Source organism: Archocentrus centrarchus, chromosome 9 (assembly GCF_007364275.1).
Source record: "Archocentrus centrarchus isolate MPI-CPG fArcCen1 chromosome 9, fArcCen1, whole genome shotgun sequence".
In the NCBI taxonomy this organism is placed as follows: domain Eukaryota; kingdom Metazoa; phylum Chordata; class Actinopteri; order Cichliformes; family Cichlidae; genus Archocentrus; species Archocentrus centrarchus.
In genome coordinates, this window is record NC_044354.1 from 21,122,161 (window position 1) to 21,148,936 (window position 26,776).

Sequence of the window (26,776 nt, forward strand, 5' to 3'; positions counted from 1 at the left end):
TGCAGATAGCATGCAAAAGTCAGTTGGAAGTAAACAGCAGGCTTTCAGAGCAGCCTTGATTATATCTGTGTCTGGAAAGTGAAATTATGTACAAGACTTCCCATCATCTATACAGGAAACAGACTCAGGATGGTATTGAGCTCTGCACATAATGTCTCTGTCTTAATCAATACTATGAGCATCTGTTAATGGGTTTTGCTGTGCCTGTGTTTTATCAGACAACCAATCACTAAAGACACGTTCAGGCAGTACCGAGTGCTGGGAAAGGGGGGCTTTGGAGAGGTAAGACATGGAGATAAATTTTGACGATAACATTAAAAGCATTGCCATTTCACAGTAAAATGTGAGATAACACGCCGTTTTTATCCTCAGGTATGTGCCTGCCAGGTCCGAGCAACAGGGAAGATGTACGCCTGCAAGAAGCTGGAGAAGAAGAGGATCAAGAAGAGGAAAGGAGAGTCCATGGCTCTCAACGAGAAGCAGATTTTAGAGAAAGTCAACAGCAGATTTGTTGTGAGTGAACATATAAAAGATATTAAGCGCAATATTTATGCCTTGCAGTTGTGTTCATGCATGTGTGTTCTTGTCTTCGACCAGGTGAGCTTAGCGTATGCGTACGAGACCAAAGACGCTCTGTGTCTGGTGCTGACCATCATGAATGGCGGAGACCTGAAGTTTCACATCTACAACATGGGCACGCCTGGCTTCGACAAAGACAGGGTCCAGTTTTACGCTGCTCAAATCTGCTGTGGTCTTGAACATTTGCACAGGGAATTGATTGTCTACAGGTAGCCCTGTAACTATCGCACAGTTTTAAAGGCATTTTAAGGTGTTGTTTTAGGTCAGTTAGAGGAGGAAAGTCTTTTAATATTAATGCAGTTTTTTTTTTTTCGTTTAATGCCTGTTATGAATTGATACTTCATGCTGAATGTTGCCTTTTTTTAACACGCGTGCTGTGCCATCTTTAGGGATTTGAAACCTGAGAATATCCTATTAGATGACAATGGTGAGTTTTGAAGCAGCAGCAGTTCTCATTTATAAATATTGCGTTGCAGCATTTTGCAAGTTAAACTGCACATGTACCTCATGATAAATGGCAGGCAACTAGTTTTACGCAAAGAGCCTCTCGGGTACATGTGCATCAGCAGTGCTCTACCTGACTGATGACTCTAACTCTGTGTTGCAGGACACATTCGCGTTTCTGACCTGGGGCTGGCTATCAAAGTGCCTGATGGAGAGCTCATTAGAGGCAGAGTGGGGACAGTAGGCTACATGGGTAAGAAGCATTGTAGTCAAAGTTTCCAAAGAAAAAAGGGAAACGTACAACTTTCAACAAGTTTCACCTTTTGTTTGCAGCTCCCGAGGTGATAAACAACGAAAAGTATGCCATGAGTCCTGACTGGTGGGGACTGGGCTGCCTCGTTTACGAGATGACCGCCGGGCGATCACCCTTCCGCGCCCGCAAAGAACGAGTGAAACGAGAGGAAGTGGAGAGGAGGGTGCAGGAGGAAGAGGAGGAGTACAACGACAAGTTTACAGAGGACGCCAAGGCCATCTGTAGAATGGTGAGGCTTGATGGAAAGATGTTTGTATAGCGAGAGATGAATGATGAATAATTGAGTGATTCATCTCTGCTTCTACTCACTCAGCTGCTCACCAAAGACCCTAAGCAGAGGCTGGGGTGCAAGGCAGATGGAGCAGCAGGCGTCAAGGCCCACTCGTTCTTCAAAAACATCAACTTCAAGAGGATGGAGGCTGGAATGGTGGAGCCTCCCTTTGTGCCTGATGTGAGTTGATATTATTCTGCACTGGAGGTTTAACTCAAACACACGGCTAAAACCGAATATCCTTACTGACTCTTCCTGCATCAGTAAGGACACTTTTTAATTTGTTAAAAATAGCCGTCACAAAAAAAAAAAAAAAATCAAGAACAGCAAGTAAAATTCCATGATGATAAATTATCTATTAAGATAAACTTGTCTCCTGTTTTTTTCCCTCAACCCAATCTTTGTCATGGTCATTGCCCTCTCTCAGCCTCGGGCAGTGTACTGTAAGGATGTTTTGGACATAGAGCAGTTCTCCACAGTCAAGGGAGTCAATTTGGACCAAACTGACAATGACTTCTACTCCAAATTTGCTACAGGCAGCGTTTCCATCCCGTGGCAGAATGAGGTAAGCGTGTGCATTTTATATGACATTTTTAAACGCTCGGTGCACTCTGTATAATCTGCTGGAAAAGCTCACTAACAGCTCACCAAATTTTCTCCTGCCCACCTCCTTCCTTCTTCTTTCTACTTATTACTCTCCCCTGATTCAGATGATAGAAACTGAGTGTTTTAGAGATTTAAATATGTTTGGGCCTCATGGGACGAGATCACCAGATTTGGACTGGAATCAGCCGCCAGAGCCACCTCGACGCAGCCTGCTGGACAGGATCTTCAGGAGGCACGTAAGTGAATGCGCAGACACACTCTGAAACCAGACAACACCAATTTAAATTAACCCACACAAATCTATCTCTCTTTATCTGCTGCAGCACCCGGAGGTGTCCATTTCCAACAGCCGTGTGCAGTCTTCCAGCGTAAACTCTGTGGACTCCATGTCCAACTCTGCCCCCTAGTGGCATAATTTCTGTGTGGGAGCCACACACACATATATACATATACACACACAAGGGAAGGAGCTACCAAGGGCTTCCCTGCTGCTGACTGGTCTACTGCTGGGGCCTGAGCAGCAGCCGGAGACGGCCTGTCTAAAAGCCTTGACGGTCAGCCCATGGGTGGGAGGGAGGGGTGGGGTGGGGTGGGCTGGGGTGGGGGTGGTGACCATGCCCTGATGCACTGGGCATTTGTAGAAGGATGGTCAGTGTTGCAGAGACGTTTGGAAATATTCAGACAAACCTTGCCTACCCTCAGGATTGTTGGACTATAGAACAGAGCCACTGATACTGATGAAATTAAAAAAAAAACAAGCAAATATTCAGGGGATCCACTGTATAATAAAGACCACCACAGGGAATAGAAGATGGGGTCTTGGTGAAATTTTTTTTGTTTGTTTGTTTTTCCAGAAAAAAAAAAGAAAAGGTTATCTTTTTCAGTCACTTTCAGTAGTGTACTTTCTTTCTGGCCTGTATCTCGTACCAATATCTCCCCATCTATCAACGTTCCCCCCCCACCGAGGTGTCAGCATCTGCCCAACTCTTAACATGCTCTTCCTTTCTTTCTGTATTTCACCTCCCTCATACCTCAGATCACTCCTAAACATTCAGAACACATCACCTCAGCAACCTCAACACATAATGTACATTGCCTTGCGTACACTCAGGCCAAAGATTACGGTTTAGTTTTGTGATATTGTTGTCATGTTGAATTATTGATTTTTGAAGGTTTTTAGCTGTTGTTTAGAACCACAGGAGGATCAGAATGCGTGATCCCTTTTATACACTTTTTTTCCTCTAAATATGAGCCTGCAGACATATCATACCGCTTAAAGCACACATGCATACAGTACATACACAATCAGATAGACGCACACACTCAGAATTGTGAGAATCGTGTTGTGTTTTCATTGCATGGACAAGTGTAAGTATGGACAGCTGTATCCCTTTCGCTTTTGCATACCTCATTCCACTGTTGTTACCATCGTATATACACAGACACCCCCCCCCCCCCCCCCCCCCTCCCCTTGGTTTACAGTGTCACTTTATATTTGAGATTATGTGGAGTTTGACAAACTAATTAACATGCTGTACAGAAACAGAACTCTTCTTCTTTTTTCTTTTTTTTTTGGTTGTTTTTTTGTTTTTTGCTCAGATTTTTCTGCACAGTCCCAATGGAGTGGAGAGGAACACATGCACTCAGCCTGACTGACAAGTTGCACAATTTCAAATAATGTCATGCTGTTTTGTTACCAAATGAAAATGTTTTACCTCTGATCATTAAGGCACATTATTGTTACGATATTGTCACGTCGCTTGTTTTCTACATCCAAAACTAAAGTGTTCTTGTTCTCCCTATGCCTTTTTTCCCCCATGTAAAAGATACTGCTGCATAGCCATTTGCTGTCACTTGTACAGGTTTGTTATGTTGAAGCCGTCTTACACCTACCCTTAACATGCTCCTCAAAATGCCTCATAAATCTAAAGGGTCTTCCTCTTGACACCCTGTGTCTTCGATTGCAGTTGGACACGCAGCTATGTGAAAGGTTTTTCTTTTGATTTTTTTTTTCCCTTAATCAGTCCAGTTCAGTCATACTAGAGCAGGAGGAGGAGAGGAAGACACCAGAGGATCTTCACATATAGAAGTGGCCTTCTCGCAGCAGCACCGCCAGTTAAAAGGGAGGAAGAGCTCAGGCTCTTGTTTTAAGAATGTAGTTTTTTTTTTCCCTGTTTTGAGGTAGTGAAAGCTGGTCCATGCAGTAATTTCAATCGTCCTTACCAATCTCACACAAGCCTGTTTGGTTTGGTTTTTTTGTTTGTTTTTTTTTCACTCTGCGTACTTGATAAGAAAAAAAAATCTGAATCAGACTGAAGTGCCTCCTTGTTAGCATGATCTCTCAGACAATGCCCACACAAACATCAGCACTTTGTTTATTCTCTGACTGTCATGCTCTGTTTGCTTCGCTGGGGAACATGTCAACACGAATATACACAAACTCACATGGTTTGTTGGAAGTGAAGGGAAGAAGACGTAAAAGGATGGAGAGGAGGGAATCAATGAGGGAATGTTCCTTCTTAAATGTGATATACAGCAAAGTGCTGAGTGCATGTGAAAGCCAAACCCACTGTGTCCTTCAAGTCCCAATAAACTCTGTATTATAGTTTGAGTACTCCACAGTTTGTCTGTCTGTTTATTTCCCTGTCTGCGCTGTCCTTTGCTGGTTGCAAAGACATTCTCTTCTTTGTGATATATAAGGTCTGTATCCAATGTTTCTTTGTAACCAGACGATATGAAATACTGCATTCCAATAGTGCAATATTTTACCATCAAATAAATGTAGCCAATTATTGTGCAGTAAGCAGAGGTGGCAAAAGTACTGACATTCTGTACTTAAGTAGAAGTACAAGTACTTGTGTTAAAAAATACTTTGGTAAAAGTCAAAGTACTGGTTCAACTTCTGTACTTAAGTAAAAGTAAAAAAGTACAGGCTCTGAAATTTACTCAAAGTAAGAAAGTAAAAGTAGCTCTTTGGAGGACGTTTCTACCTGCTATTTTTGTGTAAAGCTAACTGAACCTTATTATATATTATTGTAATAATATAAAATAATACATGAGAACACAAACGTTATTCCAATCTAAATTTTAATTCTAATGAATGTACTCAGCTTGAATCACAAACTGTGAAAGGGAATTTAAACACAGCTCTATTCTCTGTGTCCTCCATAGTAGAGGGTGACTGTGTCTCCACCTAAACACAAACATGAGGATACTCAGGGGTTACAGTGGGATTCAGAAGGTGGAGGAACCCTAGGATCAGCTGTAGTGGCTCTGCATGGGGAGAAGAATCACAACTTTCTATTGTGAGCTGCAGTAAATGATGTTGGTGTGCAGGCTGTGATCAGCTGACCTGCTGCTGCTGCTCTGAGGTTTACTGCTCTGTGTGGATGAACTGAACTCACAAAGATGTAACCCAGTATTTCACAGCTATCTGAGCTGATCTCCATCCCCTACACAGACAGCATACAGGCTGTAGAAATGTTGGATTCAGTGAATGAATCTCAGCATCAGCAGCTTTGTTTCAAACTCATCTCTGCTGCACTGATGTAACCTGTAACTCTGACCATGAACACAAAGTGCACCAACACAGAGCTTTACTGTAAATACAGTACAACAAGATAACCTGTTTATTACGTACTAAACTGCAGTATTTTCATACAATCTTTGAATTACACAAAGTCAGCATACTTCAGTTTATTTTCCAGTCCTTACCTTTAATTCTAACCTCTCTTCTTCCTCTCCTGTCCTCTTTCTCCATCTCTGAGTGAACTTCTCTCTCTTTGCTCTCCCTGAAATGCAGCAGCTCTTCTTTTAGCTAGCAGACACACTGTGTGACAAACTGCACACACTTTGTGTGTTTGCTGATATTTGTTGAGCATTTAAAAAACGTTGCATTTACCTGCCACACGTTACTCTCTTCATGCTCGCTCCTCTTCAGTAGCGCTAGCTAAGCTGTTTATGTCCTGCGAGCATAACTTACGGATTCGGTACGGCCCGCTGTGACCCCTGATTATAGCGCTGTAAATGAGACATTAATTACATGGGTTTGTGTATTTAATCCCTTTGTACCCGATAAGCCCCGGTGATGGAGGATACGCCAGTACGATTGTGTCTTATATGTTAATATTCCTCCGTTTAGGCTCAGATCGCTTGATGACTGACGGCGCACTGACCGGAAACGCAAACTTCTCCCTGACGTGTTAAAAAGTAACGAGTCTGTTTTGAAAATGTAAGAAGTAGAAAGTACCGATACTTGTGTAAAAATGTAGGGAGTAAAAGTAAAAAGTACTCAGAAAAATAAATACTCAAGTAAAGTACAGATACCTAAAAAATCTACTTAAGTACAGTAACGAAGTATTTGTACTTCGTTACTTCCCACCTCTGGCAGTAAGTTTGGAGCATTTTAGAACTTTACAAAAAGCTGATATTCTCTGTTATTCATTTTAAAGGATTATTTGTTTGCTAAATAGACACACTTTTGTCCTTGTCTGCATTTCTATGCATACTGGCCATGTAAGTGCTTAAATGCAGTTTACGAGATCAAGGGCCAACATGTGTAGAATATATCAAAATACATCCAGTAAAGCTGCAGCATTATGAGGCTTCATCATTATCCAGATTTTTAAACCATATAATGTGTTACTATCTCTCCACCATAGATTCATTTTCTTTTAGACTTATTATGGAAGTAACTATATATCCAATATGAGTACATGATGTTGCCCCAGTTTGGGCCAAGCTTTAGCAGTCAAACATGTGACCTCACATTTGACTCCAGAATGCACTTTTATGCAGAGGAGTTTGTGGTTGACTCAGTGACTGTGAGGCCAGAGAGTGTAGATGGTCCTGTGGCTGCAAAACAAGTTCAAATCATCACCCCTCCACCACCATGCTTGACAGTTGGTGTGAGCTGTTAGTGTTGATATGCTGTGTTTGGTTTTCTCTAAACACGGTGCTGTGCATTATGGCCAAACATCTCCACTTTGATCTCATCTGTCCAAAGGACACTGTCTCAGAAGTCTTGTGGTTTGTTCAGATGCAGCTTTACAAACCTAAGTCGTGTTGTTGTGTTCTTTTTAGAGAGACAGGGATTTCTCCTGGCAACTCTTCCAAACAAGTCATATTTGTTCAGTTTTTTTTTTTTTCTAATTGTACTGTCATGAACTTTAACATTTAACATGCTAACTCAGGCCTGTAGAGTCGGAGATGTAGCTCTTGGGTTATTTTTTAACACTTTCTCTGAACGTCAGCATAGTCGGACTTTGGGGTGAATTTTCTGGGACTTCCACTCCTGGGACGATTATGATGTTGCATTAACACACATCTGAATGCTCCAGACCAGCAAACCTTGTGACACACTTTGTAATGCTCAGTTACACAAGAGCATTTATTAGCAGCGCTTGGCTGCTACATACTCTTTTAATTCCTATTTAAAGACTGAGGGTGTACATACTGTTTCTCAGGACTACATGGAACTCCATGAAAACTTTATTTTTCACATGGCTATTATGGGAAGAACTGCACATCCAATATAAGTAGGTCATATATTTCCCTTACTCAATGCACCAACACTCGAGTCTTCATTATTTTCAGAATTATGAATTCACAAAGACAGAAGTGCCACACCATATTTCATGTTTGAAGTTGGATAATGAGCACAACATTGTTTTACTCAGCCTTTTATGCATTTCACAAACTTTTTTTTATGCATAAGTGTGCAATGTATAGGACATGCAAGTTTAAGAAAAGGAAGTAAAAAAATCTACTGTCCCACTGTCGAGTCAAACAAATAATGAGCTGATATGGTAAAACTGCCATACATATTAGCAGTTAGTAATAACTATCTATTTGGGCACGAGAAACTAAAGCACTTAATTTTAAGATATGTTACAGGGAGACCCTTTAACATTTGCCAGCCTAGAATCTACATTAATGCAGTTTGCTCCGAATTAAAGCCCATTCGAATTTGATGTTCTTGCTAGAGAGAAAGCCAGTAGAAACAGACCCATGCCCTACTCTGGCTCCCCATTCTTTGACCTAAAAGAAAAGAGAGAGATAGAATCTCTCAAAAGTTTGGACACACTCACCGATTCATATGAATGAATTGGTGAGTGTGTCTAAACCTTTGACTGTTACTGTATACACTGCAGGAAATGCGGATGTATGATCTGTCCACTGTGGCTGAGAAATGGTTAAGACTCTAGCCCCGTGTGTTCCTGTCGTAAATGAAAAAAACCCCGCAGAAGGCCAAAGGGACTGATAGATGATTCCTGCCATCAAGCCAGAGGGACGTGAGGTTGCAGGTTAAGGTGATTGCTCTGAATTTATTTATTCATTCTTGTTTTTTCTGCACTCATTCCCATTCGCTAATCAGATGACCTGCAACTCACTTGACAGCTTTCCATACCCGTGACTCCGAGCACGTGCTTGACGCACAGCCTGCTGAGGCAATATTTCTGTTAGATACTGAGGGCTTTTCTTAGACGAAGTAAGCAAGGTTCACAAAACATGCGAGCAGCTTGATAAAACACATTTTTCGCAGATGGTGGTGCAGTACCTGATGATTAAGCAAACATTCAGGAAGAGCGTTCAAGAAGAGTGTGATGTAATTGTAAAGTTAGGCAGCAACACATTCATGATGAAGTTTAGTTGTTGGCATTACAAAATGCAGTGTGTTTGACAAGTCTGTGGAAAAACTGATAAGGTCGCTTTTGAAACATTAAACCTTTAGGTAATTTTGTTTCAGCCTACAGTACAGCCTAGTATAATGAATGCTTCTGTAAGAACTTTCTGAGTCTATTCTGTGTAATCTGTATTGCTACAGTTGTTATCAGAATATCAGCTGTGGTAAATATTGTAATATAAAAAAAATAAATAAAAGGTGTTTAAGGAAGTTCAGTCCTCAACAACAAATTGTTACTCATACTTCCTGTCAGCTTGCACTTGAACAAAACAAAACATTTTGACCCTTCCTGTTTCTTCACAGTCAAAACACCCAGAACATGCACTTTTGTCAGAATCATCCACAGTCATGTACTTTCTTTGACCTTTCTGCTCCTGATAACTGCAGCTCAGTGGGTAGATTCACTTTTAACTCTTGCTTTTTACACACATTGCTGCAAAAATCAACATTTTTTTAAAGTTGTTTTTTAAACTTTTTTTCCTGACCTTAATAAAAACTCTAACCCCAAAGGGAAATCGTTTAATATGTATTGTTGGCTATGGAACAATTCACTAACAGAGAAAAATGCTGTCCCGTACACACAAGTAAGGCCACCAATTCTGTAGCAGACTTCTTAAGAACATCGCTGATTTAAAGTGATCTTCAAAAACATTTTGTCGTTGTTAAAGGGAGTCTCCAAACAGAACATTAATGTCTGATCATTTCGTTCAGTTACATTACAAGTATCATTCCGAGATCAGTCATACTGGGGAAGAAACAAACCAAACTGAATGGAAAATTTTTGCCCTCAAATTCCAGAGAGTGTTTAGCATGTAATGGACCATGAAGGGATGCATGAGTCACTCAGGGTCTCTCACACTGACCTCTCTTTTGGGTGTTTTCATCACTGACGAACGGCTGTTTCTCCCAGTGTCACCAACTGATATACGAATGTTTGTATCTTGGTGAGTGAGCGAGCCGGCCTGGACGCTAGATGCTATCTCAGAGTGTTTGTGAGAGAATTCTTGTTGCGTCCACGATGCAACCTTGGTGACATGGCCATTGGTACAGTGAAATGAGTGAGGGTGTGTGTGTGTGTGTGTGTGTGTGTGTGTGTGTGTGTGTGTGTGTGTGTGTGTGTGTGTGTGTTTATCTACATGGTGATAGCAAGGTGGCCTTGTGGGCAGAGCTCCTATATATAGGGATGCAGGAACCCCGCCATTCAGAATGTTAACAGCTTGGAGAGAATTTGAATCTCTGTGATCTTCTTGCCTTTACAGTTTTTTTCTCAACACCCTTTGAAACTCCTGCAAGAGAAAATGCTGCCTGCTACTTTTAAACTGTGTGCTGGCATCTCCTATCGGCACATGAGGAATATGACAGGTAAGTGAACGAATCCAGCTGGGCCTACGTTCGTTTTTACTCTGCATTAAAAATGCACAAATTCCAAGTTGCTGTCTATGTGAAGACCTGGCTCAGAATGAGTAAAGACAAAATAAAGACAGATGTTGTCCGATAATCTCTCCTGGAAGTTCTGGTACAGTAACTGAGTACTTTCTGTCTGTACTTTCCAGGTTTGAGAAAGAATGCTATGGTGGCCATTCATCATGAGCTGAACAGACTGGCGGGTCCAGGCCCCAGTAACTGGATCAGCCAAGTCCGCCGGCGAAGCTCTCTTCTTAGTGAGTTGTTTTATGATTGTTTCAGTCAGTATAATGCAAAATAAATAAATAAATAACATTTGTGATCAGACTTTTCATTATAGGACATAACAGGTATGATTTAGACACTTGCAACTTTGTTTTAAGGTTCTCGGATTGAAGAAGAGGGGTACAGTGAGGAGGAGATGACTTATTTGAAACAAGGTGAAGATGCACTGCAAAAGGCTATCAGTATCCTCAGTGAGCAGGACGGCTGGACCACTGAAACTGTTGCTGTGAGTATAACATTGAGATTATTGTTCGCTGAAAGTCATTTTAAAATGTTCTTTTTATATTAGCTCAGCTATGAAACATTGAATTTGAACACTTCTTGTACCCATTCCCTCCCTTCTGCAGGCAAATGGGGACAAGGTCCTGAGTAAAGTGCTGCCTGACATCGGGAAGGTGTTCAAGCTGGAAGTGATGCTGGAGCAACATCCTGATAATCTTTACAAAGAGCTGGTGGGAAATATGGAGCAAATGGGGGAGTGGAATCCTAATGTCAAAGAGGTCAAAGTAAGAAAGTTTGAAAATTTATAGGAATTCTTTGATTGTGCTATTTTTAAAATGTACTCTCACAAAATATTACACAAATATATTCAGAACCATTAATAAAGTTTTACACTGGGATGCCCCAGATTCTCCAAAAGATTGGCCAGGATACAATGATCACCCATGAGGTGTCCGCAGAGACCCCTGGCAATGTGGTGGGACCCAGGGACTTTGTCAGTGTTCGCTGTGCCAAACGGCGAGGCTCCACCTGCTTCCTGGCAGGAATGTCTACTCAGCACCCAAAAATGCCTGAGCAGAGGGGTGTTGTCAGGTAAGTCATGGGGAGTCATCACTTACTGGTGACATACGTGTGCATTTCTGTGAGGAGAAATTAATGGATGCACGGACTGTTTGTGTGCAATGAATTTAAATTGACATTGTCTATTAATCATTAAATTTTTCAGAGCGGAGAATGGCCCTACCTGTATAGTTATGAAGCCCTGTGCTGAAGACCCAAATAAGACCAAATTTACCTGGTTACTAAGTATAGATCTAAAGGTATGAATGATTGCTATGTTTATATTTTCTCGTTAATTTATTTTAGATCAAGATGTAAACACTGTGTAAAAATATCATTTTATTCAAACTAACTCTGGCTTCGTCTCTGTCATTGGCAGGGTTGGATCCCAAAGACAATCATAAACAAAGTGCTCGCTCAGACGCAGGTGGACTTTGCCAGCCACCTCAGGCAAAGGATGGCTAATAATGTTTCTCTGGAGATGACTCCTGCCTGGTGACACAAGATTTTTGAGCTTTGGCGCTAGAGAAGTAGTGGCAGAAGAGCAGCCTCTGCTCATTTACAAAACAACAACAACAACAACAACAACAACAACTCATATTTATCTGCTTAAATTGCTTTAGTTGGTAAATGTATGTTTTTCTTTCTCTGGGAATTAGAAAATCTGATTGTGTGTTACAGTCTCCAACACCAGTTTTAGCACTGTGTGCCTTCATCATTTCTGAACTAGGTTAGGAATTGTGGCCCTTGGTGTTTAGTGTCTCAGGTCCCTGTTTGGGTATTTTAAAACAACTAGGCTAAACGTGCTTCAGAGACATTCAGTCTCAAATAAGTGCACTCTAAATCTGATGCTACTAAATGCCATTTTTAAATGTATATCCAGTACCACGGCACTATAAACTGCATAAAAGACCACGGTCTGGTTTATGGTCTACTGCTCTGAAGCCTTTGGGTTGGACCTTTCACCTGTGGATATTTTTTCTTTTCTTTTCACAACCTGCTGTTGTGATCCCTTATTCACAAAGGATCACAACAGCAGGAAGCTGCGCATATTTGATTTGGCAGAGTTTTGCCCTTCCCAACACAATCCCAAACAGATTTGTGTCTTCTCCCAGGACTGAACCTGGGATCTTTTGCTTGCTAGGCTAATCAAGAGGCTATGTCCACTAATATCATACAATCTGTGCAACATGGTCCTTAGATATGCTACAACTAGCTTCACTGAAGAGCCACTAGACAGCTGAATCCAGCAACTGAACATAACAGGACATTCATGGTCCAAATAAGATTATAAAGTGAAATGTAACAAATCTCCAGCTCTCCATTTAGTGCATTTTGGTTCAGATGTTGTCCACTCATTGTTGTTTTCTTGTCTAAATTTGAGCAGACCAAGCCTGGTGAAGGAGCTTTGATCTGAACTGAAACTGAAAAGTCACATAGATCCTCAGAGTGAAATTTGGGGAAAACATTATATAGTTATTTCTGTTAAACAAAATGATGGAATTTAGTTTTCTCTCATCTTCAGGAGTTGGGTGGTACTTTTTGTCAAGCGGTGCTGGACTCACCCTGACATACAAAGTCCTAAGAAAAGCTAAACTTGGCCTGCTGGATTTTTAATCAGTGGAAGCTGTTTAAACTTATATTTTTATACTTTAAGTCTAATTAATTTACCCATCAGCAGGTGTCTTTAAAAAAAGCAGTATTAAAATAATTTAAAACTGAAAAAGAAAAAGAATCATATGATAATGTCACTGCCCTCAATGGCTCCCCCTCCTGGTGAGACCTTCTACTAAAGTCAGTGTGTGCTCTCTGATATGTTCAGACATCATCAGCCCACCGTCATTTACTGTCCCTGCCTCTGCTGTGAAATTGCACTTTTATGTCATTGTTTTATTTATTGATATTATGCAGGTGTATTTGACTATGAGCTGTTGTAAAATAAAGCAGTGTAATGATTGCAGTGACTGCCAGATGAATAAACGACAGCAGCATCATTAATATGTATTTTTATGCTTTTATTATGTTGTTGAGGGATGATTTTGTCTGCTCTTTCCTGTTGGGAAAAAAATCACATTAAACACTTTAACTGCCATTTGCTTAAGTTTTCAGTATTTATTGGCACACATATTTGATGACAAGGATTTGAAAAAATAACAAAAATTCAAATCTCAGAGGATGAAAAAAACATCAAGCTCAACATGAAACTAAAATTCATCTTGGAAATAGCACAACAATAATCATAAGAGTCATTCCACTTTGACAGGGAAGCAATGGGTGGATTTAGAAGGTCTTTTTAAACCCATGATAAATGTGGTTAATAAAAAATGTCTTCCTATCCCTTGATGGATTTTCAGGCTGACTGGTTGCCAGAATGAGCAGGTGTTTGGCCACTCGGAAACGTAAGGAGCCCAGTAGCTTGGAGTCCCACGAGAGCCAGCAGCACATTCCCCAAGATCAAGTAACAGTGGATTTCAGCCCAAACAGGAAATCACTCCTCCATTATTGCCAGTTGTGTAACATTTTGCCGATTCTGTGCGGTTTTATTTGATCCAAAATGTTTTGTAACTGCTCATTTTCTTGGCACGGCAGACAGCAGGGACCAGGATTAGTTAAATTGGAGAACAGAGATCTGACTTTCAATTTCTACTAATAAAGATATTAACCTGAACTACTTAGGATGATGCAGTTATGTCATACTAAACCCGTAGCTTAGCTGGTGAGGTCAAATGGGAGCCGTTTTCCAAGCCGGGGGTTCCAGTTTGGTCGCATCTGCCTGCATGCACTTTAAAAAAAAAAGGAACACTTTTTTTTTTTTTTTTTTTTTAAACCAAACGGCTCCAAGTGTAGGCTTGTGTAATGCAGGCCAAAGAATGTTCCAGGAGGTAATGACTGACATCTGTTTGAAAATGTTAAATTGGTCAAAATGGGAACATAAGTAGATGTGATATGAGTTGTAGCCATTTAGAGAGTCTGTTTCATTTAAGTGAAAATTCCTGGATTCTTGGATAGGAAAGGGGAAATTACACAGTGCAGATAAGCTGTATAACCAGGAAGATTTAAAAAAAAAAAAAAAAAAAAAACATCTCCTTGGCACTAACAGCCTTGATTTTTTTTTAAACCCATATCCATCTGTGTGTCTTTACGTGCCAAGAGAAAATAAATGATCATTTTTCAGAATCTTATATTTAGTTATTTCTTTTCGGAATAAACCTGAATTTTTTTACTGCATTTTCAGAAAACAAAAGAGAAAATCTGAGTTTACGAGAGGTGTCGGTAAAAAGGAGGTCGCGAGCTCCCTGCTCCTTTATACCTGAGCTGGAGATTGCGATGACGTAATGAAGCTAGCGCCGGACAGGAAACCACAATTCCCAAGATGCACTCGAAATTACCGTGGCCACTGGACGGGGGAAGGGAAGCCGAGATTGGAGGGAGAAACAATCATAAACTGAGGTAGTTTTAAAATGGTTTATATCGCGTAATATTTTCAGACAGGCCGAGGTACGCAATGTTTCTAGTGCATTTACTGGAACTTGGAGACAAAAGCAGATTTATTCGCGTCTTTGCGGTCGGATTTGGGGACAGAGCCCCCCATCTCCGTTACAGTTCAGCAGAGATTCAGCTAGCCCGTTAGTTAGCCTGGCAGCTGGCTTTTCATGTGTCAAAACCTAACTGGGTCCAGAGTGCTTAAATACAGGTGTTTTTTTGTTTTTTATGAACTAAATTGTTCATGTGTTTGCCATAAATTTCGGCGGGCTTGCATGCTGTATATACGCCGTGGCAGTCTCCGTTTGAGGTGAAGCTGTAGCTGCGTCTTTGTGCCTGCGGGGTTGCTAGCTGACATAATGCTAGCGTTTCTGTTGCTACAGATAATGGTAGCTGTCAGAGCGGCGTTATGTTACAGTAGGCAGCTGTCATCTCACAAGCTGAACTTATTCGATAGTTTGTTTGTTTTATTGTTTTGTTTTTTTATTTGTTATTCTGTTTCTGTCGCGACTGTATGCTTGCTCTCTGCAGTGCTTTGCTGTATTTTTTTTTAACTTGGTGTGATTTTTAAAACCCGGATGGGAAAGTATGCAGAGCGTTTGCTTTAGTGAAAGTGGCACTATTATGCTGTTTAAAAAAAAAAAAAAAAAAACACAAGTAAAAGTCATGCATTAGGAATGTTCTTTAGATAAAATTATAAAAACTGGGGGGCTTACAGGGCACTTGATGAAAGTGAGGCATTTTTTGTCTCACCTGTGCTTTTTTTTTTTTGCTGCTATGATGAGCCAAATATATGTTTGTAGTTGCATTTTTTCTTTAGTAATCTTGTCACAACTGAGCCCATATTTCTATACGCTTGTTGATTAGTTAAATTGTGTTTTACTTGTGTTGCACTCTTTAATCATGGTTTTGTTTTGCCTTTCACAAGACAAGGTCCCGCTTAAGAACTCCTGCCATACAAGATCTCTTCATAACCACGTCAGACAGCTGCAGCTTGGACATTCGCTGTTTCACGTGAGGCTCGAGGCATAGCACAGAATCAGTGTTTGTGGATTGAACTACGACTATACTGGTACTGCTTGGGATATTGTGGATTTATCTCGAGTGCCAAAGCGATGAAGTGTCTTGGACAGGGAGAGCCCAGCCCTGAACGGGAATGTCTTCATTCAGCTTTTGGGCATCTCTGGTGGGGTTGAAGAGTGGGGCAGGTCAGTGGAGGAGAGAAGAGAGGCAAGTTTCCAGGAAGCTTGTGTATTGATGGGAAGCCACTTCCTCCAGTCAGCTCTTGTGGACTGATACTGCACATTCCTGTTCACATCCACACTCATGGTTAGACTTTGGAGAAGCTGATAAAACCAGACTGTCGTCGAAAACCACGCAACTGTTGCTTTTACGGGAGTATGATGTGCACACAACATGGTTTTCTCCTGCCAGTGACAGCTTTGTAAAAATCAACCTGGTGACTGTGGATGTTGAGTTGTCTACATGTATAAGGACAAAATGAGAAACGCATAGATACTTGCAGTCACTACTGAGTGTGTGCAGCAGAAACCATGGTGGCCCTTTCATCAACTCCTCAACAAATCTCAGTTTATGACTTCAGAAGTCTGTAGAGGCCAGGATCAGAAACAAGCTCAACAGACAACACGCTTACATGCAATGGAAGAAGACATTGATGTCGACTCCCGCATTGAGGTAACCTTATTTGACCTTTGTTTTAATCTCATTCCAGTGTTTAGATTTACAGGAACTTAAAACCATTAAAACCGAAAGCAGCACCTGCTGTGTTGGTCAACAAAGCAGATGTACAGCCTGCCTGTCTGTTGTTGCTACACAGATTTTTATTGTCCTCAGAGGGATTGGTGTACTCTTCCTGCTTTGTACAACTGCTTAATGTCAAACAGTTAGCTTTATGTAAGTCACTCTGTCACATGAGTATAACCTGAGGTCTTAGGTCAACCGTTCCATTATCAGTGGCAGCTGACAGCGCATTTCCTTTATCCCCAGCTTGGTTTCCTAGCCAAAACATTACCTCTCGCTCCCTGGTCTCTATGCTCGCCTTGTGTACAGCTTCATTAGTAAACAGTTGGATCAGTAAGCATGTGCCATTTGAGGGCAACATAATTCAGGTTGTGGCCTTTTTCCCCAGTGGACATGCACTCTTAAATTACTTGCATAATCTTAAAGCACAAGTGTGCCAACACAGGAAGCATCCCAGTAAAACATAAGAAGTGACATATTTGCAAGCATTTAATTAAAGGATAACTGATATTTCATTTGGCCTATTATGCTTGTGTTTCACAAGTGTGTGTTAGTTTTAAGGCGTGCTCTCTGTCTTAAAAAGTCAGAATCACATAAGGCGTGGAGTGTTAATAAATTGCTCTGTATTAAAGGGAGTGAATGCTGCACTGTTTTTAGATGGCATATTTTCTGATGAGCCTGTTCTCTGCTGCTGCTCTGCTGTTAGGGTCTGAATGGTTTGTCTCGTGAATGTAAACCGTTAGAGGAGATAACCAATGGACACTCTAATCATAAACCTGTAAGTATAATTTAAAAAACTTCCATTGATTCATTCTAATTAGATTTTGCTCACATGTCCTTTTTGTTAATCTACAGATTGTCTTTTTTTTTCTCCTTCCCCCTTTAAAGGTCATGAATGGACTGCTTATTGGTCATAATGTCAAAGACCACACCAATGGCAGTGCACCTCTCAGATCTCTGCCGGTAATTAAAGCCTATTCGTATTGTCTCACTTCAAACAATGCGCCTCCTCCTTGAATTTAATGTTCTCAATTATTTTATTGTCCAGATTTCAGCATTAAAGCAGAATGGTCTCCTGCAGACCCTGGCAGCTGGAGACCAGCCCAAGCCTGCAGGTAATATGCACAACCTTGATTTTTGTCTCACATCCTCTTCTCATGGGGATGTATGCGTATCCTAGATACAGAGCAGTTATTGCAGGTAACACCTCACCCAGGAGTGAAGGTTGCCTGCTTGGAGGAGGCACAGGTTGTCAGAGGCACCCCTGGAGGATGCAGGTCTGTTAGACAAGAAGGATTCATGACTGGGTGGATGTCACCATTGCAACACAGCTCAGCCTGTCTGAGTGCTAAGTTAATATTTGGTTGTGTAAGATCAAATGAAGCTATTGATTGAATTAGTATGTTTTCTTACCTCAACTTTGTTATTCTCTTTACAGATGATAAGGAAAATGTGGAGCTGGAAAAGGCCAGGCTGGAGTGGGAGGCTCTAGAGCATACCCAGCCAGGTCAGATGAGTCTTGCTGTTTGAAGCAGGATGAAAATGACTCTGCTGAATTTTTTTTTTTTTTTGTCTATCAATGGATGCTCTTATAGTGTAACTTGTATATATTGATCTCCCAGCTATTACAGAGGACTTAAACCCAACCCCACTCATTCCCTTCAATGAAGCTCTGCAGTACTTTCAGACCACAGACCTTGGAGATTTGCTGGTAAGGAACGCCAACAACAAAACTGCAAAGAAAGTACAATCAGAAAAACTGGAAATCTGAATTTAGGTCTCATTCTCAAAAATCGCTATCAGTCTTCAGTGTAGTAATTAAAGAAATTTAAAGTATGAGAAAGTGAAACATGTATCAGCAGTGGTTTCCAGCATTTGGAAAACTGCACCAATTCAATTCAATTCAATTTTATTTATATACCGCCAAATCACAACAAACAGTTGCCTCAAGGTGCTTTGTATTGTGGGTAAAGACCCTACAATAATACAGAGAAACCATACCAGAACACTTTACTGCAAATACAAATCAATTTTTTTGTGGATTTAAAAAATTTTATTAATGTTCTAACTATAATTTTAAGGAGTATTTGTTTTTCTCAATCCCCACTTGCAGAAGAACATCCAGCCAACCCTTCGCAGGACTGGTATTGCCGCAATCGCACACTTCTTCTTTGGACCTCCGCGACTTCACAGGGAACTCCTGGAGGAGAGGGATCTCGTCTTTGCCATTGCACAGTGTAAGTGTGTGTTTGAAGGGTCTTTTTGGTCTAATCATCTTGCAAGGTGTGAAAAAAACAATTAGGTTGCCTTTGCATATTTTCATAGGCCCTGTGGACAACAGCCAAACAGTCCACATGCGTGTCCTCCAGACCATTTATAAGAAGCTGATTGGCAGCAAGTTGGACTGTCCTCGCTATGGTGCACACTGGGAAAACATTGGCTTTCAGGGTAAGACACTCTTTTGTTGTAAATAAGTAGTTCTGAAAGAGTTTATTTAAATCCTATGTGCTGACGACATATTGCTTTGTCTCTGCGTTCGTTTGCTTTCTGTGCTGCAGGTACAGATCCTGCCACTGACCTGCGTGGCACAGGTTTCCTGGGACTGATGCATACTTTATATTTTGTGATGGACCCAGAGACTCTACCCTTGGCCAGAGACATCTACAAATTATCACAACACCCTACACAGGTATCACCTGACAATAAAATTCACTCCTACAAGGCAGCTCGGTCATGCCAGAGTTGGAAAATGTCCACATGTATGGATACAATTTATTTGTTTAACCCTTTAATACTGAACCTGACGTCAGTGACAGAACGTACTTCAATGGTCCTGCTGTTTGCGGACTTCCAGCAAAAATTACCGTAATAACCCTATGTTGGGTGTGAAGCACAATATCTCAGCTTTCAGAAACCATTTGAATTTTTCCGATAGGACAAACGGTCGCATTATTGCATTTTGTCTGACGTCTCAGTGGTGATACGCTCAGTGTGAACCAGCTGTTCACAGTAAGTCAGGGCAGGTAACAGGTGATTCGGCGGTGATCGCCCGGTGTTAGAGGGTTAAAGTTTGTCTTCCTTGCTGACATTTTAGGACGCATTGTTTTAGACATAATTCCTTGTGTATTTTGTCTGGTTTAGAACTTTCCATTCAGTGTGATGTCAATCAACATGACCCGCATCGCTCTGCAAGTACTCAGAGAGGAGGCCCTGTCCAAGTGAGAGTCCTGATCTTAGTTTTTGTATTACTGCATCTTCAGAAGTGTGTTGATGGATGTCACACCAACCACTGTCCTTTGTGATTTCATTCATACCAGGGAGTGTAATCGTCGTCAGCAAGTGGTTGGCGTGCTGAACGAGTTCTACGTTGCCACGTATCTTCACCTGTATCAACTGTGGAAGACCCAGCAGAAGACCATTTCTGATTCTGGCTTTGTTCTAAAAGGTTGTACTTGTAGTCACATTGAGGCTTGGCACAAAGATCGGAAATGTCAGAAAACAAGCTAACACCCCATCCCACTTACCCCAAAAAACCAAACAATAAAAACCCTACAGGTTCAAGGCCAGCCTGGAAATAGTCTGGTGCAAAGCCTCTGGTTAAACCACAACCTGTGATTTTTGCATTTCTGTTTTTGTATGCATAACACAGATGACATGTTATTGAACCATTGGCACACCCTTAATATTGGTTTCCCCATATTTCCAGTCTTTGTGCTGTGCTAAGCTGCTCCCTCAGCATCCAAACAAATAAGGATTTTTCCAAAATGTCAATGATCTTTCTTTAAAACATGAGTCAAAGTCAAAACACAAATTTCTGTCCCCACACAAGTCTCACATTTTCTCTGTTTCATAACCCTCAGAGGTGGAGCTGTTCGCCAAAAAGAACCCCAAGCAGATGCTGCGCCGGCTAGAGGTCTTCCTGAAAGACAGGCGGGCAGGTGGAATCCCCCGTGGGACGTCGCCAGAACCTGTGGCTCAACAGCCCTCTCCCGGCCTGGGGGAGCGAGGGGCCAAAGCTGGCGCTGCACAGGGACGCAAGGGAAAGGAGATGCACTTCACCGGAGTGTGTGATCTACCGCCAGACATGGAGGGAGAGGCGAGGCTGATCTAAGTTAGACTCTATATGAGTGTTTGTGTGCGCACGTGTGTGAGTATATCTATTACTTTATGTGCGAGTGGCTTACTCAGAGCTAGAAGAAGAGCCCCACCAGACCCTGATCCTAGGACCTGCTATCTGAACCTTATCAAACACTTCCACTCCTTCTGCTGTTGCTGGGGTGCTGCACTTTGATCAGATTATGCTAGGGGATCTTTCAGAGTTATATTAGAGTTTTGTTATTATGAATTTTTTTTAACATGGGGGGCTAGAACAGATAGAAAGAGGTCAGAAACTCAAGATGTCACAAAAACAAAAGAAAGTGAATATTTGCACTTTTCTGTGGATTTTGTAGCCAAATCAATAGCTGCCAAATTATTGTGGTTGAACACTACCTGTCTAAAAGTACAAAATATACACGTTTGTGTTCCAAGAATCTCTTAGCCAGGTTATGTTAGCATTAAAGAGGGAGAAGCATGGCACAGAGCATCTTTTTTTTTTTTTTTTTTTAAATTAAAGACTTTGCATTCTCCCTTGCACCAAGACACTGCTCAGTCACATGCAAAGTAACTGAAGAGCAGCAACCATAGGCATGTTGTTAAACACTCTGTTAAATTTATGGTCATAAGAGAATTAACTAGTCTGACTCCCTGCTACAGAGAAAACGAAAGCAGGTTTTCCATTAGCTTGAGTAGGAAGAGGAAGATGGGAAAATGTTAATAATGTTTTCACAGTTACACTGTAGGCTTTGAATGCAGCTTACTTTAAAGGTCTGATCACCTTGTATTTCCTGTTGGTGTGAATGAAATGCATTATTTGGACATCAGTCCAAATGTGAGGTTGTAGCCAGTTTTAAGTAAGTGTCTGTAGCAAGGGGTCTAATAGACTAGGTCCAGAGCTCCCATTTAATATAGGGGAATATATTTTAAATAATATAAAACATATATATATATATATATATATATATATATATATATATTATAGTCCTTTCTTAAGGGACGGCTGTCCCTTTAATCATAATGTCACAGTTGTGTGGCAAAGCACTTCAAAGTTTTGTTACTGGACTGATGGCTTGGTGACTGTGAGAAGGGTTTCAACACTATGAAATTCCACCAGAACAAAATTCTTCTTAAGTCTCAGCTTTTCATGGTTAAAGCAAAGGAGACGCTTCAGAGCAGCGTCTTCGGTTTGTCCTTCAGCTTGGTCCCAGCTGAGGCCGAAGGTCTAGAATGAGCTTTCTTACATTCCGTTAAAAAGCATGCGATTGTAATATTTTTTTTTTTTTTTTTTTTTTGACCAGTAAAACATTTATTCGTGTGTGTGTGTGTGTGTGTGTGTGTGTGTGTGTGTGTGTGTGTGTGTGTAGTTACAATAAATGAGCTGATATTGATGAAGGACGCCTCTCCCAGGAGACGTATGCTACAGTATGCAATCCCAGCTCTTACTCTAAGATAATCAAAACGCTAGTGCTGTGTGATGATAGAAATCATTCCTAACTTCAGGGTTTGTGCACTTGTGCAAGCGAATGCGTGTGTATGTATGTGTGTGTTTCATATGACAGGAACTGACTACAGATGGGGTGCTTTCCTCTGCACACAAAAAGCCAGCTTTACTAAGTACTTGATCCATCAAGCTGCATAGATGGTACTTCTGTCATTTTAAAAATGGTACATAACATTTGTGAAGACAATATTTATCCTAAAAGAAACACATACACTCTTTAGTTTGCTTTTTTTTAAAAAAAGAAAAACTCAAAAGTTGGTTCTGGGCACAGCTGGTTGCAAGCAGCTCTGTGGGCTTAAAATGGGTAGAGCTGCTCAGCAAAGCTGGTTCCTGCTTTGTGCTAATGTGAAACAGTCCTCCATCTTTGTAGTCTCAATCTGTAGCATGTTCAGGTAGCACTAGTACTGTAGCATCCTATAGCCTCCTCCTCTTCGTAAAGCTTATTGATGTCATGTCTCAGTTACAGTCTGTAGTGTTAATGAGTGAGCAAACTGTTATTACTATAGCACATACTTTTTTTTTTAAGCCTCCTCGAGTAGATGCACATTTGGGTGGAACAGTGTGTTTTGGAGAGATGTGGGCTAGGCTTGACATGTTTTTGAGCTCAAACTTGTCTTCTAAGAAGGTGATAGTAAACCCGGTGCCTACATCCAGTGGAGCCGTGTGGGGGAAGAGCACAGGTTCGTCCTATTACTTTTGTCTTTCATTTGAGCCATCGTGCCACAGTAGACTTACTCCATTCATGTGACACAGTAAGCAGAGTTAATGTTGCCTCTAAAATATGCCAGATTAATTAATATATATATATACAGTTAAATGCACAGGCACGCGAGTTTTTGACATTGTCATCTATTCAGATGAGTGTCCACCGCCATCTTCCGTTCTCCTTCTCCACCATACAGGTTCAAAAGTGAGCTGATGTAGTTTTCAGTTGTTTGCAAGTGTTTTGATTGATCAGGAAAATTTGCACTGTTGTAGATATTTGATAGTATGTGTGACGTATGCAAGAGGAAGCAGGCCATCTTCAATAGCCATATTGTAATGTTCATTATCACCCACTTTATGAAACAGGCTTTGTGAAGTCAGACTCCCCTCCTTGCTCTAAAAAGTTGCACCATCGATATGATCTCATATTTAGTTTTATTCAATTACAAACTGAGGAGCAGTACAGTGTATGTAAATCAGGAAGTTTGTATATAGAGAATTAATGATTGTAACTGTATGATTGTCTGTAGGGCATTATATTGAAACACACTGCTTACCTCAAGACTTGAGACAAATCTCTCCTTTCTCTCTATTTTTCTGTTTCCTCATACCTAGGCCTTCTCTCATACTAATTGGATATGATATATAATTTATATCCACCACCAGAAGCACTACATAATAGCAAACTAACACAAAAGCTGGTCAGTGTTATGTGTATTCTATTTAGACACATTTATAGATGCTATATAGGCCCACGCACACTCTGATGCACATCTGCAGATAAAAATTCCTTTTAAAAACGATCTATAATTGGCTGATGTTTACTTATAATGTTGAAATAAGATTGCTTTTTAGTGGCTTCAGTGATAGTACAGTATACTTTTGCTGTGATTCAGTGTTTGGTGTCAGGAAAACACTCAGAAACAATCCTGTCTTTACAGCGCTAGTCACAAACAGGTCAATATATGATTGTTAAGATATAAGCTTGATCACCAGTCATAATGCTGTGGATGCTTTCACCTTGGTATATATACAGTAGCCAAACGAGGCCTGATTTATCCTCCCCATATTACCAAAAGCGATATTTTCAGCAGTTGTAATAGATCACGTTCTTATGCTTTGATCATTATTTGGAGTCTCCTCGGTTGAGAAACCAGAACCAAGAGAAAAATAAAACGGGTTCTTGCAGGATGTCAGATGCTCTGAGAGGTGCGGTCTGAAGTTCTGCTTCCTACAGCAGCAGCTTGGCAAATACAATCACTTCTCTCAATATCCTGCGCTTTATATGAAGGTGTTTTACTGTTGCTGTCGTCATGTCACTCAGAGCATTTTATGACTGTACCTTGATTGTAGAAGCCCTATTTTATACTGAGAGTTATTTGAGAATACAGTATGTGCTGTTGTACATTAAATGTATTGTATGGAGAAAGCTAAATAAAAAAAAAAAAATGCTGTTTAAAAACTGTGTGTGTGAGTAAATGGATGAACCAGCAAACTAAAAGTCTAATTAAAATTGTAATTTGAAATTACTAGGTAACAAGACAAGAAGTAGATACAGTGGTGGAAAATGCGTGGATGAGTGATTAAAATGGTGAGCTAGAGGTTATGGCTTAACAACTAATCATGTTTGATAAATGGTTAGCTTCAAGTTAACCAAAAAATTGTGTAATTAATAAAGGTTATAGAGCTCAACCTCTTTGATCACCACATACACAATTATGTATGTGTGTGTGTCATATATTGTACTGTAATGTTCATTTTCTGACATGTCCTGCCTAAAAAGATTATGTAGGCAGAAGATGGATTTTTTTTTTTTTTTTTTTCCCCAATCAAAATCCCTGTATCGTGACCAAGGGGTTCGAGTAATTTGTTTAAAAAAATAAAGAAAGAATTCCATATGCAGATGTTGAAATAAACTCACTGGTCACTTTCAGTACATCTGTGCAACTGCTCTTTAATGCAGATGTTCCATCAGCCAATCTTATGGCAGCAACTCCATGCTGAAACCATTGCAACCGAGTATCAGAATAGGGAACAAGGGCGATTTAAGTGACTTTGAACGTGGGGTGGGTGGTGGTTCCAGACAGGCTGGTTTGAATATTTCAGAAACTGCTGATCTACTTGGATTTCCAAACACAACGATGCCTACGGTCCAAAAAGAAAATATCCAGTGGGCGGCAGTTCTCCGAGTTAAAATGCTTTGTTGCTGACCACATACATCCCTTTATGACCACAGTGTACCCATCTTCTGATGGCTTCTACCAACAGGATAACTCACCCTGTCACAAAGCTAATATCATCTCAAACTTTTTTTCTTGAACATGACAATGAGTTCCCTGTACTCAAATGACCTCCACAGTCACCAGATTCAGCAGAGCACCTTTGGGATGTGGTGAAACGGGAGATTCTCATCATGGATGTGCAGCTGACAAATCTGCATGTGATGCTGTCATGTGAAAAAAGGCCAAAATTGGCTGGTGAGTGTACCCTACACTGTGAGTAAATGACTAAACAATTTAAAATGTAAAAGCTGTTGTTTGATAAGATTCTGTTTAAAATGAGTTCAAATTAACACGTGAAAATTGTTGTTGATGAACAGGTGACTTCTGCAGTCTTGAGGGGTGCACAAATGGGGAAAAAAAAAAAAATGTTATATATATTAATTGTACATGTTAGAGCTGCAGGCAACTTTTTGTATGATCTAGGAGCCAAAGATGACAACTCCAAACATCTGGTTTTGTCCAGCCAGTACAAAACAATTCTTCTAAATAAGCACAAAAAAAACAGCATTTTTCTTTCTTTCTTTTTTCTTTAGAAAAACTAAACTAATGAATTGGGCATTTGTTTTCCCTGCATCTGCTTCCTTTGCAGAGGTTTTTATTAACTGTTCTTCACAATTAGGGCACATCTGTGCCCTGCAGTGATTCATTACGTTATTTCTGCAATTCAGCCACTAGAGAGCACACTTTTAACATGTCTGTAAGTGCTACAATAGTGCTACATGATTCACATGGCATTTCAATTGTTGTAGTGCTACAAAATAACCTTACGCACACACTGAGTCTGCCAAGACTAATCTGTTCAGTTGCATAAGCTGCAGCCTGATCTGTTTTTCCAATTCTTTGTCAGTCCTTTAGTTTTCAAAACAACATTAGTTATGTCCTCTCAAATTTAAACCTGATCCTGATTCATTCTGCTGTTCCAGTGTTTAGTTTTTAGTGAGCCTCATAAGTCCCCGTGCTGCAGAGCAGCAATATTGGCAGGCACTGGTTAACCTTTTTAAAAATCTGTGGCCTTTCACTCTGCTCTTCATCTTTCATAAGGTGAGAAAATTACTGGCTTGCTTACATGTGCGTTCCATTGTGTTGAAAATGCAATCAAATGAAGGAGATTTTGGTCCTGAGTTAATAAAGTTGGGATGCCTCCATGGAATCTTGATACTGGATGCTCTACATCTGCACTTAATCAGACTTGTGGCTCCAGTCCCACAGTGCCAGATGACTGGGATGTGGTGGACCTGCTGAATCACAGCATACACAAGGATGGAAAAATATTTCTAATCTTTTTTTTTATGACCTGAATCAGAATCACTCACAAAATCTCTAACCTGTTTTCCTTTCCTGCTTATGGTTAGTCCATGCTGACATTAGCATTGTTTTATTGGAGGGGTGATTGCATTTGAGAGCAAAGTACAACTTAACTCAAATTATATCAGTCAGAAGCCCTTTAAAGAGTTAATAATGTGAAACATGGAAATCAACCACATATCAAGCATCCTACCAGAGAGTGGAGGCCTCTCGGTTCCCAGTGAGAATGAAGAGAACAGAGCAGGATTGAGTTTTATATTCTGTTTCCATTTGT

At 40.6% G+C, this 26,776-nt stretch overlaps 3 protein-coding genes across 6 annotated transcripts in view; all 3 read left to right on the forward strand.

Moving 5' to 3' along the window:
* Window positions 1–4,827, forward strand: part of grk5l (G protein-coupled receptor kinase 5 like) — a 29,965-nt gene extending 25,138 nt beyond the window's left edge. The window contains exons 7-17 of one of the 3 annotated variants that reach the window (XM_030737446.1): window positions 219–282; window positions 373–513; window positions 598–788; window positions 969–1,006; window positions 1,187–1,276; window positions 1,357–1,565; window positions 1,650–1,787; window positions 2,035–2,172; window positions 2,318–2,449; window positions 2,537–2,667; window positions 3,944–4,827. In XM_030737446.1, coding sequence (XP_030593306.1) covers window positions 219–282; window positions 373–513; window positions 598–788; window positions 969–1,006; window positions 1,187–1,276; window positions 1,357–1,565; window positions 1,650–1,787; window positions 2,035–2,172; window positions 2,318–2,449; window positions 2,537–2,620 — 1,225 coding nt within the window. In that variant the 3' untranslated portion in view covers window positions 2,621–2,667; window positions 3,944–4,827. Of the gene's footprint in view, window positions 1–218; window positions 283–372; window positions 514–597; window positions 789–968; window positions 1,007–1,186; window positions 1,277–1,356; window positions 1,566–1,649; window positions 1,788–2,034; window positions 2,173–2,317; window positions 2,450–2,536; window positions 2,769–3,943 lie in introns of those variants that run through there. The other 2 variants (XM_030737448.1, XM_030737447.1) reach the window with 2 other exon arrangements.
* Window positions 4,828–10,115: 5,288 nt separating this feature from the next.
* On the forward strand, window positions 10,116–13,453 carry star (steroidogenic acute regulatory protein). Its single transcript, XM_030737503.1, has 7 exons — window positions 10,116–10,260; window positions 10,452–10,559; window positions 10,686–10,813; window positions 10,935–11,093; window positions 11,216–11,400; window positions 11,534–11,627; window positions 11,747–13,453. The coding sequence occupies exons 1-7, from the start codon at window positions 10,197–10,199 to the stop codon at window positions 11,864–11,866; spliced, it is 858 nt and encodes a 285-aa protein (XP_030593363.1). The 5' UTR covers window positions 10,116–10,196; the 3' UTR covers window positions 11,867–13,453.
* Window positions 13,454–14,751: 1,298 nt separating this feature from the next.
* On the forward strand, window positions 14,752–24,386 carry elmod3 (ELMO/CED-12 domain containing 3). 2 transcript variants are annotated; one of them, XM_030737982.1, is made up of 13 exons: window positions 14,752–14,817; window positions 15,779–16,545; window positions 17,318–17,389; window positions 17,500–17,574; window positions 17,660–17,726; window positions 18,050–18,118; window positions 18,234–18,322; window positions 18,725–18,848; window positions 18,937–19,059; window positions 19,170–19,300; window positions 19,753–19,829; window positions 19,929–20,056; window positions 20,472–24,385. In XM_030737982.1, the coding sequence occupies exons 2-13, from the start codon at window positions 16,444–16,446 to the stop codon at window positions 20,720–20,722; spliced, it is 1,308 nt and encodes a 435-aa protein (XP_030593842.1). In that variant the 5' UTR covers window positions 14,752–14,817; window positions 15,779–16,443; the 3' UTR covers window positions 20,723–24,385. The 2 variants fall into 2 exon arrangements, with proteins under 2 accessions (XP_030593842.1, XP_030593844.1); XM_030737984.1 differs by having other exon boundaries at window positions 14,764–14,773; window positions 16,466–16,545; window positions 20,472–24,386.
* The last annotated feature ends 2,390 nt before the right edge of the window (window positions 24,387–26,776 follow it).

Coding starts and splice junctions, on each gene's coding strand:
- star (XM_030737503.1), top strand. CDS start 10,197: ATGCTGCCTGCTACTTTTAAACTGTGTGCTGGCATCTCCTATCGGCAC. Junction 10,814..10,934: donor GGACCACTGAAACTGTTGCT/GTGAGTATAACA, acceptor TCCCTTCTGCAG/GCAAATGGGGACAAGGTCCT. Junction 11,094..11,215: donor CTAATGTCAAAGAGGTCAAA/GTAAGAAAGTTT, acceptor GGGATGCCCCAG/ATTCTCCAAAAGATTGGCCA.
- elmod3 (XM_030737982.1), top strand. CDS start 16,444: ATGACTTCAGAAGTCTGTAGAGGCCAGGATCAGAAACAAGCTCAACAG. Junction 17,575..17,659: donor CACCTCTCAGATCTCTGCCG/GTAATTAAAGCC, acceptor TTTATTGTCCAG/ATTTCAGCATTAAAGCAGAA. Junction 19,830..19,928: donor AGAGAGGAGGCCCTGTCCAA/GTGAGAGTCCTG, acceptor CATTCATACCAG/GGAGTGTAATCGTCGTCAGC.